General features: G+C 51.1%; 1 protein-coding gene across 1 annotated transcript in view; it reads left to right on the top strand.

Moving 5' to 3' along the window:
• Window positions 1–16,538, top strand: part of LOC140428647 (junctional adhesion molecule C-like) — a 148,594-nt gene that overhangs the window by 113,021 nt on the left and 19,035 nt on the right. The window contains exon 4 of the mRNA XM_072515329.1: window positions 3,771–3,906. Coding sequence (XP_072371430.1) covers window positions 3,771–3,901 — 131 coding nt within the window. The 3' untranslated portion in view covers window positions 3,902–3,906. The remainder of the gene's footprint in view (window positions 1–3,770; window positions 3,907–16,538) is intronic.

Raw genomic sequence — 16,538 nt, 5'->3', positions numbered from 1 at the left:
TTACAGTGTGTGTCTCCGAATGAACACAGTCCATTACAGTTACAGTGTGTGTCTCCGAATGATCACAGTCCATTACAGTTACAGTGTGTGTCTCCTAATGATCACAGTCCATTGCAGTTACAGTGTGTGTCTCCGAATAATCACAGTCCATTACAGTTACAGTGTGTGTCTCCGAATAATCACAGTCCATTACAGTTACAGTGTGTGTCTCCTAATGATCACAGCCCATTACAGTTACAGTGTGTGTTTCCGAATGATCACAGTCCATTACAGTTACAGTGTGTGTCTCCGAATGAACACAGTCCATTACAGTTACAGTGTGTGTCTCCGAATAATCACAGTCCATTACAGTTACAGTGTGTGTCTCCTAATGATCACAGCCCATTACAGTTACAGTGTGTGTTTCCGAATGAACACAGTCCATTACAGTTACAGTGTGTGTCTCCGAATGATCACAGTCCATTACAGTTACAGTGTGTGTCTCCTAATGATCACAGTCCATTGCAGTTACAGTGTGTGTCTCCGAATGATCACAGTCCATTACAGTTACAGTGTGTGTCTCCGAATGATCACAGTCCATTACAGTTACAGTGTGTGTCTCCTAATGATCACAGTCCATTACAGTAACAGTGTGTGTCTCCGAATCAACATAGTCCATTACAGTTAGAGTGTGTGTCTCCGAATGATCACAGTCCATTACAGTGACAGTGTGTGTCTCCGAATGAACACAGTTCATTACAGTTACAGTGTGTGTCTCCGAATGATCACAGTCCATTACAGTTACAGTGTGTGTCTCCTAATGATCACAGTCCATTACAGTTAAAGTGTGTCTCCGAATGAATACAGTCCATTACAGTTACAGTGCGTGTCTCCGAATGATCACAGCCCATTACAGTTACAGTGTGTCTCCTAATGATCACAGCCCATTACAGTTACAGTGTGTGTCTCCGAATGAACACAGTCCATTACAGTTACAGTGCGTGTCTCCGAATGATCACAGCCCATTACAGTTACAGTGTGTCTCCTAATGATCACAGCCCATTAGAGTTACAGTGCGTGTCTCCGAATGATCACAGCCCATTACAGTTACAGTGTGTCTCCTAATGATCACAGCCCATTACAGTCACAGTGTGTGTCTCCGAATGATCACAGTCCATTGCAGTTACAGTGTGTGTCTCCGAATGATCACAGTCCATTACAGTTACAGTGTGTGCCTCCGAATGAACACAGTCCATTACAGTTACAGTGTGTCTCCTAATGATCACAGTCCATTACAGTTACAGTGTGTCTCCGAATGAATACAGCCCATTACAGCTACAGTGTGTGTCTCCGAATGAACACTGTCCATTACAGTTACAGTGTGTGTCTCCGAATGAACACAGCCCATTACAGTTACAGTGTGTCTCCTAATGATCACAGCCCATTACAGTTACAGTGTGTGTCTCCGAATGATCACAGTCCATTACAGTTACAGTGTGTGTCTCCGAATGATCACAGTCCATTACAGTTACAGTGTGTGTCTCCGAATGAACACAGTCCATTACAGTTACCGTGTGTCTCCTAATGATCACAGTCCATTACAGTTACAGTGTGTCTCCGAATGAATACAGCCCATTACAGTTACAGTGTGTGTCTCCCAATGAACACTGTCCATTACAGTTACAGTGTGTGTCTCCGAATGAACACAGCCCATTACAGTCACAGTGTGTGTCTCCGAATGATCACAGCCCATTACAGTTACAGTGTGCCTCCGAATGATCACTGTCCTTTACAGTTACAGTGTGTGTCTCCGAATGATCACAGTCCATTACAGTTACAGTGTGTGTCTCCGAATGAACACAGCCCATTACAGTTACAGTGTGTGTCTCCGAATGAACACAGCCCACTTCAGTTACAGTGTGTGTCTCCAAATGATCACAGCCCAATACAGTTACAGTGTGTCTCCTAATGAACACAGTCCATTACAGTTACAGTGTGTGTCTCCGAATGATCACAGTCCATTACAGTTACAGTGTGTGTCTCCGAATGAACACAGTCCATTACAGTTACAGTGTGTGTCTCCGAATAATCACAGTCCATTACAGTTACAGTGTGTGTCTCCTAATGATCACAGCCCATTACAGTTACAGTGTGTGTCTCCGAATGATCACAGTCCATTACAGTTACAGTGTGTGTCTCCTAATGATCACAGTCCATTGCAGTTACAGTGTGTGTCTCCGAATGATCACAGTCCATTACAGTTACAGTGTGTGTCTCCGAATGATCACAGTCCATTACAGTTACAGTGTGTGTCTCCTAATGATCACAGTCCATTACAGTAACAGTGTGTGTCTCCGAATCAACATAGTCCATTACAGTTAGAGTGTGTGTCTCCGAATGATCACAGTCCATTACAGTTACAGTGTGTGTCTCCGAATGAACACAGTTCATTACAGTTACAGTGTGTGTCTCCGAATGATCACAGTCCATTACAGTTACAGTGTGTGTCTCCTAATGATCACAGTCCATTACAGTTAAAGTGTGTCTCCGAATGAATACAGTCCATTACAGTTACAGTGCGTGTCTCCGAATGATCACAGCCCATTACAGTTACAGTGTGTCTCCTAATGATCACAGCCCATTACAGTTACAGTGTGTGTCTCCGAATGAACACAGTCCATTACAGTTACAGTGCGTGTCTCCGAATGATCACAGCCCATTACAGTTACAGTGTGTCTCCTAATGATCACAGCCCATTAGAGTTACAGTGCGTGTCTCCGAATGATCACAGCCCATTACAGTTACAGTGTGTCTCCTAATGATCACAGCCCATTACAGTCACAGTGTGTGTCTCCGAATGATCACAGTCCATTGCAGTTACAGTGTGTGTCTCCGAATGATCACAGTCCATTACAGTTACAGTGTGTGCCTCCGAATGAACACAGTCCATTACAGTTACAGTGTGTCTCCTAATGATCACAGTCCATTACAGTTACAGTGTGTCTCCGAATGAATACAGCCCATTACAGCTACAGTGTGTGTCTCCGAATGAACACTGTCCATTACAGTTACAGTGTGTGTCTCCGAATGAACACAGCCCATTACAGTTACAGTGTGTCTCCTAATGATCACAGCCCATTACAGTTACAGTGTGTGTCTCCGAATGATCACAGTCCATTACAGTTACAGTGTGTGTCTCCGAATGATCACAGTCCATTACAGTTACAGTGTGTGTCTCCGAATGAACACAGTCCATTACAGTTACCGTGTGTCTCCTAATGATCACAGTCCATTACAGTTACAGTGTGTCTCCGAATGAATACAGCCCATTACAGTTACAGTGTGTGTCTCCCAATGAACACTGTCCATTACAGTTACAGTGTGTGTCTCCGAATGAACACAGCCCATTACAGTCACAGTGTGTGTCTCCGAATGATCACAGCCCATTACAGTTACAGTGTGCCTCCGAATGATCACTGTCCTTTACAGTTACAGTGTGTGTCTCCGAATGATCACAGTCCATTACAGTTACAGTGTGTGTCTCCGAATGAACACAGCCCATTACAGTTACAGTGTGTGTCTCCGAATGAACACAGCCCACTTCAGTTACAGTGTGTGTCTCCAAATGATCACAGCCCAATACAGTTACAGTGTGTCTCCTAATGAACACAGTCCATTACAGTTACAGTGTGTGTCTCCGAATGAACACAGTCCATTACAGTGACTGTGTTTAGCTGCTCCTAGCTCGATCCTCGTTACTAAGTTGTGTTTATGTTGATGATATATTTCAGAAGAGGTGCCTCGAAATTTGGTCTCTATTGTTCTCCGCTCTCTGCTGACTGCCCTCCTGCTCCTGGTCGGGGCTCTGCTTGGTTTGTTCTACGTCAAACGGTGGGGGTGTTTCACACAGCCATCAACATAGAGCAGGTAAGATGGAATCATTCAATTTTCTCAGTCCATCTGCATATTGAAGTCCCCCATGATTATTGTAATGTTGCCTTTTTTACAGCCTATTCTATCTCCTGATTTATTTTCTGCCCCACATCCTGACTACTGCTAGGGGGCCTGTACATAACTCCCATCAGGGTCTTTTTACCTTTGCGATTCCTCAACTCTACCCACAGAGATTCTGTGCCTTCTGATCCTATATCGCGCCTTGCTATCGGTTTAACTTAATTCCTTACTGACAATGCAACCCCGCCCCCTTTTCCCATCTGCCTGTCCTTTCGATAGGACACATATCCTTGGATATTTAGATCCCAGCCCTGATCCCCTTGCAGCCACGTCTCTGTGATGCCCACAACATCGTACCGGCCAATTTCAATGTGCACAACAAGCTCATTTACCATGTTCCGTGTCCTGCGGGCATTTAAGTACAACACCCTGGGGCTGGTTTAGCACAGGGCTAAATAGCTGGCTTTTAAAGCAGACCAAGGCAGGCCAGCAGCGCGGTTCAATTCCCGTACCAGCCTCCCCGAACAGGCGCCGGAATGTGGCGACTAGGGGCTTTTCACAGTAACTTCATTGAAGCCTGCTTGTGACCATAAGCCATTTTAATTTCATTTCACCCTCGGTCCTGCATTGACCACCTCCCTTGTCACACTTATACAGGTCATAGATTATCATAGAATTTACAGTGCAGAAGGAGGCCATTCGGCCCTTCGAGTCTGCACCGGCTCTTGGAAAGAGCACCCCACCTAAGTCCACACCTCCACTCTATCCCAGTAACCCAGTAAACCTGTCACCTTTTTGCTCTGCCTGAGGTTATATTCCTGCTCCCTTCTATACTCTATGTTCTATTCCGTGTTCTGGAAACTTTACTAACCTCTCCTGAGGCCTTGGCCCCTTTAACCCGTTTAATATCCTCATCATTAACCTGCACTCTGACCTTCTCCTATAACTTGGATTTTCTAATTCTCCGTACAACTGAACCGTCCCCCACTCTGCAGTTTAAAGCTCTATCTACAGCCCGAGTTATACAATTCGCCAGGACTCTGGGCCCAGCGTGATTCAGGTGAAGACTGTCCCAGCGGAACAGCTCCCTCCTTCCCCAGTACTGGTGCCAATGTCCCATGAATTCAAACCCATTCCTCCCACACCAATCTTTGAGCACGCATTTACCTCCTTAACCTTATTGCCACTGTGCCAATTAGCTCGTGGCTCAGGTAGTAATCCAGAGAATATTACCATAGAACATAGAACATTCCAGCGCAGTACAGGCCCTTTGGTCCTCGATGTTGTGCCGACCTGTGAAACCACTTTAAAACTCATCTACACTATTCCCTTATCGTCCATATGTCTATCCAATGGCCATTTGAATACCCTTAGTGTTGGCGAGTCCACTACTGTTGCAGGCAGGGCATTCCACGCCCTTACTACTCTCTGAGTAAAGAACCTACCTCTGACATCTGTGCTATATCTATCTCCCCTCAATTTCAATCCCGTTGGGCAGTTGAAATGTCCCCTTCAGCTGCTCCAGTGTCGCTAGTCTGTCATCCGTGTGGAGGTCCCTCACGGTCAGTGTCCCCTCGTCCTGTCTCCTTCTTTGAAAGGTGGCGCCCATTGTGGCTGGCATGAACCTGAGATTGTTCCCGATGGGGGCCCGGGTGGACTTTTCAATCCGGCCAAAATGTTTCCTTAGCTGGTTCCATGTCCGGAGCTTGGCTGTTACCACTGGCCTTGTAGAGTGCTGGGCTGGCAGGAATGGGAGTGATGCTGTGGCAGAGGCTCGGAGGGAGGTCCCTATGCAGGAGTCCTCCTCCACCCTCCATCCTTACCCATTGTGCCTCCGGCTCCCTTGCCCCTCCCCTCTTTCTGCTCTGGTCTCCAGTGGGTGTATTGCAGGTTTGGCTGGGCCTGTCCTCCCAAACTTCTCTTTCTTAACAGGAGTGTTTTGGGGATCCTTGGATTTTCACCCCCACATAAACGGCGTGATCATTTTGTCGACTGTGTTAAACATTACCCTGGGGGTGTAGATTGGTATGGATCTGAACAGGAAGAGGAACCTGGGCAGTATGCTCACCTTGATCGTCTGTACCCTCCCCGATAGGGAGAATGGGAGTGTGTCCCACCTCTGCAGAACCTTCACTTCCTCCGCCAAACTCTGTCTCTCTCTCTGTCTCTGTGTCTCTCTCTGTGTCTCTGTGTCTGTCCCTCTCTCTGTCTCTGTGTCTCTGTCCCTCTCTCTGTCTCTCTCTCTCTCTCTCTGTCTCTGTGTCTCTGTCCCTCTCTCTGTCTCTCTCTCTCTCTGTCTCTGTGTCTCTGTCCCTCTCTGTCTCTCTGTATCACTCTCTGTCTCTCTCTCTCTCTCTGTCTCTGTCTCTGTCTCTCTCTCTGTCTCTGTGTCTGTCTCTCTCTGTGTCTCTATCTCTGTGTCTGTCTGTCTCACTGTCTCTATCTCTCTCTCTCTGTCTCTGTCGCTGTGTCTCAGTTCTGTGGTGTTGGGTGTTCTGACACACAGATGAGCCAACACAGTTGCATATGGTACAACGCTTCTTTATTTAAACTCACTATTTACAACTTGGTCTTTGCACTCTGCACGTGGGGGGCTCCCTGCTTGTGGTGTTTCAACAGCTCTTTCTTGTTTCCTTCTCCCCAGACCTACTGACCTCCAGGTGTCGTGCTCGTGCTTTTTATGTGGTTGGTGTTCTTGTCTGTGATTGGTTGTGGTGTTGTGTACTCTGATTTGCCTGTTAGTGTGTCCATCATGATGTGTGTGTTTGAATATCATGACATCCCCCCTTTTTACAAAGATATGTGCCTACGTGGTAATAAATATGATCGTGACGTGAGTGCATCTAAGAGTGTGTGTGTGTCGTGTGCAGCATGTGTCTATGACGGAACTATGTACATGGGGCGATGTCGAGTGCGTCACATGAATCCAGTTGTACCATAACATAACAGAAATGCGAACGAGAGAAGAAGAAAAAAAAATTTGAACAGTTGTCCAGTCAGACGACATCTGGAACGATAAACAACAACAGGTTATCATGTAAAATTGTCCAACTTATTAAACATATGAACTGTATTATAAGTCCATTCTAATGGGTTTGCGACGAATTCGGGTTGACCGCCTTAAGGGTGGATCAAGAACCACCGGCTGCTGTGCAGGCATGGCCATGGGTGGCGATGGAAAGGGCGTGATGTGCGGCAGCTCCACAAAGTCATCCTCGGAAGCCTGTTGAGGATCTGGCGTGCTGTGTGGCTGTGAGCGTGGAAGTCGGCGAAGGGCGCGCCGATTGCGGCGACGCACGGAACCATCCGGCATGCGAACCAGGAACGAGTGGGGAGCCACTTGTCGGAGGACTTCGGCCGGTGCTGACCAGCCACCATACGGTTGATGGACGCGTACTTTGTCTCCGGAGGACAGGGGGGGCAGGTCCGTCGCTCGTGTGTCGTACCGACCTTTCTGGCGATCACGCTGCAGTTGCATGTTCCGAAGAACCGCCTCATGGTCTGTTGTCGGTGCCAGGACGGAAGGTACCGTCGTCCTGAGGGAGCGACCCATTAGTAGCTGCGCTGGCGAGAGGCCCGTGGATAACGGGGCCGATCGATAGGCCAGCAAGGCAAGGTTAAAGTCCGATCCGGCATCAGCCGCCTTGCACAGGAGCCGCTTTGCGATGTGGACACCCTTTTCAGCCTTCCCGTTCGATTGTGGATGCAGAGGGCTGGATGTCACATGAGTGAAACCATATGCTGCGGCAAAGGACGACCATTCACGGCTGGCAAAACAAGGTCTATTGTCTGACATGACAGTCCTTGGAATGCCATGGCGAGCAAACGTTTCCTTGCAGGCCCCAATGACTGCGGACGACGTCAGATCATGGAGAGGCATGACTTCCGGGTAGTTTGAGAAGTAGTCTATGATAACAATGTAATCTCTGCCGAGCGCGTGAAATAGGTCAACACCCACCTTCGCCCAGGGGGACGTCACCATCTCGTGTGGTAGAAGTGTTTCCGGAGGTTGCGCCGGCTGAAACCTCTGACAGGTTGTGCAGTTGAGCACCATGTTGGCTATGTCTTCATTAATACCCGGCCAATATACCGCCGCCCGGGCCCTTCGTCTGCATTTTTCGACGCCCAAGTGGCCTTCGTGTAGTTGACGAAGAATCATCTGGCGCACACTGTGTGGAATGACGATCCTATGCGATTTCATAAGGACCCCGTCTATATTGGTGAGATCATCTCGCACATTATAAAACTGGGGGCACTGCCCTTTTAGCCACCCTTCCGTCATGTGGCGCATCACTCGCTGCAGCAGAGGGTCAGTCGCCGTCTCTGCGCGTATGTGGGCCAGACAAGGATCATCAGCTGGCATATTTGCTGCTGTCAGAGTCACGTGTGCCTCAATTTGACGCACGAACCCCTCCGCATCTGGTGGTGTGCTCACTGCTCGGGAAAGAGTGTCCGCCACTATGAGTTCCTTCCCCGGAGTGTAGATCAGTTCAAAATCGTACCTCCTGAGTTTAAGTAAGATGCGCTGGAGGCGAGGAGTCATGTCGTTCAGGTCTTTGTTAATGATGTTGACCAGGGGGCGGTGGTCAGTTTCGACCGTGAATCGTGGCAGGCCATACACATAGTCGTGGAACTTGTCCAGTCCAGTTAACAAGCCCAGGCATTCTTTTTCGATTTGCGCGTAGCGCTGTTCGGTAGGGGTCATGGCTCGTGAGGCATACGCAACCGGGGCCCATGATGACGTGCTGTCTTTTTGCAGGAGTACCGCTCCAATACCAGATTGGCTGGCGTCTGTTGAGATCTTTGTAGGGCGAGTCGTGTCAAAGAAGGCCAGCACTGGTGCCGTGACCAGTTTGTGCTTGAGCTCCTCCCATTCCCGCTGATGCGACTGGTGCCAGTTGAATTCCGTCGATTTTTTTACGAGATGGCGCATGTTTGTTGTATGAGAAGCCAGGTTGGGAATGAACTTCCCAAGGAAGTTGACCATGCCCAGGAATCTTAAGACAGCCTTCTTGTCAGCCGGTCGTGGCATGGCTGTGATGGCGCTAACCTTGTCTGCATCGGGACGGACCCCGGACCTTGAGATGTGGTCCCCGAGGAATTTCAGCTCCGTCTGGCCGAAAGCACACTTCGCACGGTTGAGACGCAGGCCATTTTGCCGTATGCAGGTGAAGACACGTCGAAGACGATGCATGTGTTCCTGCGGAGTGGTGGACCAAATGATGATATCGTCCACATATACACGTACCCCTTCGATGCCTTCCATCATCTGCTCCATAATGCGGTGGAATACTTCAGATGCCGAAATGATGCCGAATGGCATCCGGTTGTAGCAGAATCTGCCAAAAGGGGTGTTGAATGTGCATAGTCTTCGGCTGGCCGGGTCCAGTTTGATCTGCCAGAATCCTTTGGACGCATCCAATTTAGTGAATATGTTGGCTCGCGCCATCTCGCTGGTGAGGTCTTCTCGTTTCGGGATGGGATAGTGTTCCCGCATGATGTTGTTGTTCAGATCTTTTGGATCTATACATATACGGAGCTCGCCAGAGGGCTTCTTTACACAGACCATGGAGCTGACCCATGGCGTGGGCTCCGTGACCTTGGATAGGACCCCTTGGTCCTGAAGAATCTGCAGTTGTGCCTTGAGGCGGTCTTTGAGAGGCGCAGGAACCCTGCGAGGTGCGTGAACGACAGGGATGGCGTCCGGTCTGAGTCGAATCTTGTACGTGTGTGGCAATGTCCCCATGCCTTCAAAAACCTCCTGGTTGTGAGCGAGGAGGGAATGGAGATTCGCGTGGAACTCAGCATCCGGGAAGTCGGATATCTCATCTGGAGAGAGAGACATGATGCGCTGTACCAGGTGAAGGACCTTACACGCTTGTGCGCCCAGTAACGAGTCCTTTGATGAGCCCACAACTTCGAAGGGGAGTGTGGCCGTGTACCTCTTGTGAGTCACCTGTAGCTGGCAAGATCCTATGGACGGGATAACGTTCCCGTTATAGTCAACCATCTTAAGCCGGGATGGTGTGATGGGTGGTTTGACCTTCATGGCCTGGACTGCAGAGTAAGCAATCAGGTTGGCGGATGCGCCGGTGTCCAGACGGAAGGCGACGCGCGATCGGTTGACCGTCAGGGTGGCACACCACTCATCGTCTGGATTGATGGCATTGACCTTGTTGACATCAATGACGGCAACTCGGAAGTCATCCTGGTCTTCTGCATCACTTAACTGGAAGTCTTGATGCGTGGGCTGGACGGTCCTGACTCGTGTGCGAGGTTGTCGAGGATGCGCCGGATCCATGGGTTGAGCCGCACGACAGCGGGCTGCGTAGTGGCCCATCGTGGCACATCTGTTGCACTGTCGGTATTTTGCAGGACATTGCCCTTTTAAGTGTAGACCTCCACACTTGCTGCACGTCATGACGTCACGGCGTTCGTTGCGCCACTGCGCATGCGCAGTGCGATCTTGCGGTGGGCGCGCCTGCGCAGTGCGTCCCTCGTTGTGGCCGTTATTCTTGGCGCGCACCTGCGCGGGAGACCGCGAAAAGCGCGGGAAGCGGCCGCTGTCGTCCGGGCCGTGGGGCGGGAAGAAATCGACGGCCTGGATGCGTTCAACGTCGTGGGCGGCCTGGCTTGCCGATTCGACGGCTGGGGACCCCCTCCGTGCCAACTCGGACGCCTGAAATCGGGCAAAACGGCAGGTAGCATTTTCATGGAGGACACAGGCTTCCACAGCAGACGCTAAGGTGAGGCTTTTCATTTTAAGAAGCTGCTGGCGTAGGCCACTAGAGGCAACGCCAAAAACAATCTGGTCCCTGATCATGGACTCTGTGGTGGTGCCGTAACCGCAGGACTGCGCTAGAATCCGGAGGTGCGTCAAAAAGGGTTGAAAAAGCTCCTCCTTACCTTGCAGGCGTTGCTGAAAGATGTATCTTTCGAAAGTTTCGTTTACTTCAGTTTGAAAGTGCTGGTCCAGTTTGAGGATGACCGTGTCATATTTGGCCTGGTTTTCGCCTTCTTCGAACACCAGTGAATTAAAGACATCGTTTGGGTGGGGGCCTGCGTAGAAGAGGAGCATTGCAATCTTCGAATCATCCGAGGCATTCTGTTTTTCGGTGGCACGGATGTACAGGTCAAATCGCTGCCTGTAGAGCTTCCAGTTGGTGCCTAGGTTCCCCGTGACTTGCATCGGCTGCGGTTTGCCGGTGTGGTCCATGTCCAGAATGGCAGGTTGGTAGGCAGGTATCGATCCACTCCTGTACCATGTGGTGTTGGGTGTTCTGACACACAGATGAGCCAACACAGTTGCATATGGTACAACGCTTCTTTATTTAAACTCACTATTTACAACTTGGTCTTTGCACTCTGCACGTGGGGGGCTCCCTGCTTGTGGTGTTTCAACAGCTCTTTCTTGTTTCCTTCTCCCCAGACCTACTGACCTCCAGGTGTCGTGCTCGTGCTTTTTATGTGGTTGGTGTTCTTGTCTGTGATTGGTTGTGGTGTTGTGTACTCTGATTTGCCTGTTAGTGTGTCCATCATGATGTGTGTGTTTGAATATCATGACAAGTTCCTCTCTCTGTCTCTCTCTCTGTCTCTCCATCTCTGTGTCTGTCTCTCTCTCTCTCTCTCTCTCTCTGTCTCTCTGTCTCTGTGTCTGTCTCTCTCTCCCTGTCTCTCTCTCTCTGTCTCTCTGTCTCTCTCTCTGTCTGTCTCGCTGTCTCTTTTTGTCTGTATCTCAGTCTCTGTGTCTGTCTGTATCTCTCTCTCTCCCTGTCTCTCTCTCTGTCTCTCTGTCTCTCTCTCTGTCTGTCTCGCTGTCTCTTTTTGTCTGTATCTCAGTCTCTGTGTCTGTCTGTATCTCTCTCTCTCCCTGTCTCTCTCTCTGTCTCTCTCTCTGTCTGTCTCGCTGTCTCTTTTTGTCTGTATCTCAGTCTCTGTGTCTGTCTGTATCTCTCTCTCTCTCTGTGTCTCTCTCTGTCTCTCTGTCTCTCTCTCTGTCTGTCTCGCTGTCTCTTTTTGTCTGTATCTCTCTCAGTCTCTGTGTCTGTCTCTCTCTCTCTCTCTCTGTCTCTCTGTCTCACTGTCTCTCCCTGTCTCTCTCTCTCTCTCTCTGTCTCTCTCTCTCTCTCACTGTCTGTATCTCTCTCTCTCTCTCTGTCTCTCTCTCTCTCTCTGTCTCTCTCTCTCCCCTGTGGTGTTGGGTGCTCTGAGGTACAGGCGAACCAACACGGTTGCGATTGGTACAACGCAATTTTATTCCAACTAGTTATTTACACATCTGACTTGGTACTCAGCACGTTGTGACTGTGTGAGTGTCTTGCTATGAGGTCCTGGCCCTGTGCTGTCTCCAGATGGACTGGCCAGCAGGTGTCGTGTTTCTTGTCTTATACTGTATCTGCTCTTGTCTGTGATTGGCTGTCGTGTTGTGTGTGCTAATTGGTCTGTTGGTCTGTCTATCATGATGTGTGTGTTGTGATGTGTGTCTGAATATCATGACAACTCCCTCTGTCTCGCCCTCTGTCTGTCTCTCTGTCTCTCTTTGTCTGTATCTCTCTCTGTCTCTGTGTCTGTCTCTCTCTCTCTCTGTCTCGCCCTCTGTCTGTCTCTCTGTCTCTCTCTCTTTGTCTGTATCTCTCTCTGTCTCTGTGTCTGTCTCTCTCTCTCTGTCTCTCCCTCTGTCTGTCTCTCTTTGTCTGTCTCACTCTCTCTCTCTCTGTCTCTGTGTCTGTCTCTCTTTGTCTGTCTCTGTGCCTGTCTCTCTCTCTCTGTCTCTCTCTCTGATTCTGTGTCTGTCTCTCTCTCTCTCTGTCTCTCCATCTCCCTCTCTGTCTCTCAGTTTCTCTGTCTCTCTCTCTGTCTCTGTGTCTGTCTCTCTCTTTCTCTCTCTCTCTCGCTGTCTCTCTGTCTCCCTCTCTGTCTCTCTCTCACTGTCTCTGTGTCTCTCTCTCTGTCTCTCTCTGTCTCTCTCTGTCTGTCTCTCTGTCTGTCTCGCTCTCTGTCTCTCTCTCTGTCTCTGTCTCTCTCTGTCTCTGTCTCTGTCTCTCTCTCTCTCTGTCTCTCTCTCTCTCTGTCTCTGTGTTTCTCTCTCTCTCTGTCTCTGTGTCTGTGTCTCTCTGTCTCTCTCTCTGTCTCTCTCTCTGTGTCTCTGTGTTTCTCTCTCTGTCACTGTGTCTCTCTGTCTCTCTTTCTCTGTCTCTCTCTCTGTCTCTGTGTCTATATCTCTGTGTCTGTCTCTCTCTCCGTCTCTGTGTCTCTGTCTCTGTCTCTGTGTGTCTCTCTCTGTCTCTCTCTCTGTCTCTCTCTTTGTCTCTGTCTCTCTGTATCTGTGTCTCTGTGATGAACGGTTACGGCCTGATCATCATGTAAGGTGATGTCCCCTTTAAGACCCGGCTTGGAACCCTGGGGACTCCGCCTCTGGCTCCGCCCACCTGGGAGCCGTACATAAAGGGCTGCCTCATGGTCTGTGCAGCAGTCAGCTCTCGTCTCTAGGTGTAGCACAGTTATTAGTCTAATAAAGCCTTCTTTACCGTTTACACTCTAAGCGTCGTTATTGAGGGAAGCTCAATTTATTAGACTAAACTAGATTCAGGATGGACGCAGGCCTAAAACCAGAGAAGCTCAATCTGGAAGCACGAACGCCGGAGGCAAAGGAAATTTTTAAATACTGGCTGCGGTGCTTCGAGGCCTACCTGGACTCCGCAGAGACTCCCATCCTGGGGCCACGCAAGCTGCGTCTACTCCACGCCCGGGAGAGTCACAGAATCTCCGCCACGCTCGAAAAGGCGACGACTTATGAGGAAGCGATTGAGTTGCTCCGCAAGCGGTTTGTCAAACCCGTCAATGAGGTGCACGCCCGGCATCTGCTCTCTACCTGCCGGCAGCGCTCGGGGGAATCGCTCGACGAGTTTGTTGAGAAACTCGCCGTATTACAGGCCTGCGCCACGCGGCGACCCGCTCACCATGGGGGCACACCATGCTACTTCTGCGGACAGGGTCAGCACCCACGCCCACGCTGCCCAGCCTGCTCTGCGATCTGCAGCGACTGCGGGAAGAAAGGGCACTTTGCGAGGGTCTGCCTGGCCAGACCCAGGGGCCAGAAAAACAAAGAACAGCCGGCCCGAAAATCAGGCTCTCGGGCCCGCAGGCCTCGCAATGCTGCTGCGCACCGACCCGACACGCCCCCTTCTGACGCGTCATCAGCCTCGTGCAAATCATGGGAGCGGCCATCTTGTCGGCGGCCATCTTCTCGACCCGACACGCGCAGCCAGCGGCGGCCATTTTACGAGTCCGACTCGGCGGACTCTCTTACGACTACCCGCGAGTGGGTGCGATCACCCTCGATCAAACTTGGCCAAAACACCTGCAGAACTCCATGATGCAGGTCCAGGTCAACGGGCACGACACTGCATGCCTCTTCGACTCCGGGAGCACGGAGAGCTTTATCCACCCTGAAAGGGTAAGGCGCTGCTCCCCACGCACCCATCCCACATCCCAAACCATAGCCCTCGCATCCGGGTCCCACTCGGTACAAATCACGGGGTACTGTATGGCGGATCTCTCGATCCAGGGTGCCAAATACACCCGTTTCAAATGTTATATCCTCCCTCACCTCTGTGCCCCCCTGCTGCTCGGACTGGATTTCCAGTGCAGCCACCGAAGCCTGACACTGAAGTTCGGCGGACCCTTGCCCCCCCCTCACGGTGTGCTGCCTTGCAACACTGAAAGTCGCTAACCTCACTCCTGACTGTAAGCCCGTCGCCACCAGGAGCCGGCGCTACAGTGCCCAAGATATGGCTTTTATCAAGTCAGAGGTCCAGCGTTTACTGGGAGAGGGGGTCATCGAGGCTAGCAAAGCCCTTGGAGAGTGCAAGTGGTGGTAGTCCGGTCCGGGGAGAAGAAACGGATGGTCGTGGATTATAGCCAGACCATAAACCGATTCACGCAGCTTGATGCGGACCCCCTTCCTCGCATCGCGGAAATGGTTAATCGGATCGCCCAATACCGAGTCTTTTCCACGGTCGACCTCAAATCTGCCTCCCACCAGCTCCCCATCCGACCAAAAGACTGCCCCTACACTGCCTTCGAAGCAGCCGGCCGGCTCTTCCACTTCCTCAGGGTTCCATTTGGTGTCCCAAATGGGGTCTCCTCCGCCTTTCAAAGGGCGATGGACCAAATAGTGGACCAGTACGGTTTGCGGGCTACATACCCGTACTTGGACAATGTCACCATCTGCGGCCATGATCAGCAGGACCATGACGCTAACCTCAAAAAGTTCCTCCAGACCGCCCGAGCCCTTAACCTGACCTATAACGAGGGCAAATGCGTTTTCCACACCACCCGGCTGGCCATCCTCGGCTATGTCGTGGAAGACGGGGTCCTAGGTCCCGACCCCGACCGCATGCGCCCCCTTAAGGAACTCCCTCTCCCCCGCAGCCTCAAGGCCCTCAAACGGTGCTTGGGGCTTTTCTCCTATTACGCCCAGTGGGTCCCCAAGTATGCGGACAAAGCCCGCCCACTCCTAAAGACCACCGCTTTTCCCCTCTCGGCTGAGGCTCAATTGGCCTTCAACCGCATTAAGGCCGACATCATCAAGGCCGCCATGCACGCGGTGGACGAAACCATCCCTTTCCAGGTAGAGAGCGATGCATCAGACATCGCCCTGGCTGCTACCCTCAATCAAGGAGGCAGACCAGTAGTGTTCTTCTCCCGAACCCTCACCGCCTCCGATGTTCGACACTCTGCAGTCGAAAAGGAGACACAAGCCATTGTGGAGGCTGTGCGGTGCTGGAGACACTACCTCGCCGGTAGGAGGTTTACCCTCGTCACCGACCAACGGTCGGTCGCCTATATGTTCGATAACACGCAACGGGGCAAAATAAAAAACGATAAAATTTTGAGGTGGAGGATCGAACTCGCCACCTACACGTACGATATCAAGCATCGTCCAGGGGAGCTCAACGAGCCCCCAGATGCCCTGTCCCGCGGCACATGCGCCAACGCGCAGGAGGACCGCCTGCAAGCCATCCACAATGACCTCTGCCACCCGGGGGTTACCCGGCTCGTCCATTTCATCAAGTCCCGCAACCTACCTTACTCAACCAAGGAGGTCAAGGCCATGGTCAGGGCCTGCCAGGTCTGTGCGGAGTGCAAACCGCACTTCTACCGGCTAGACAAGGCTCGGCTCGTGAAGGCCTCGGGGTCCTTCGAGCGACTAAACGTGGACTTCAAGGGGCCCCTCCCGTCCACCAACCGTTATGCCTATTTCCTCACCGTGATCGATGAGTTCTCCCATTTCCCATTCGCCATTCCCTGCACCGACATGACCTCAGCCACGGTGATTAAGGCACTGCACAGCATCTTCACCCTGTTTGGTTTTCCCGCTTATATCCACAGCGACCAGGGTATATCGTTCATGAGCGATGAAGTGCATCAGTATCTGCTCAGCAAAGGCATCGCCTCGAGCAGAACGACCAGCTATAACCCACGGGGAAATGGGCAGGTGGAGAGGGAGAACGCGACCGTGTGGAAGGCTGTCCTTCTGGCCCTGCGGTCGAGAAATCTCCCAACCACCCGCTGGCAGGAGGTCCTACCTGATGCCCTACACT

The sequence above is a fragment of the Scyliorhinus torazame genome, chromosome 1 (assembly GCF_047496885.1).
Source record: "Scyliorhinus torazame isolate Kashiwa2021f chromosome 1, sScyTor2.1, whole genome shotgun sequence".
NCBI lineage: Eukaryota > Metazoa > Chordata > Chondrichthyes > Carcharhiniformes > Scyliorhinidae > Scyliorhinus > Scyliorhinus torazame.
The sequence above is the reverse complement of the archived record's forward strand: the minus strand, read 5'-3'. Positions and strand labels throughout refer to the sequence as shown.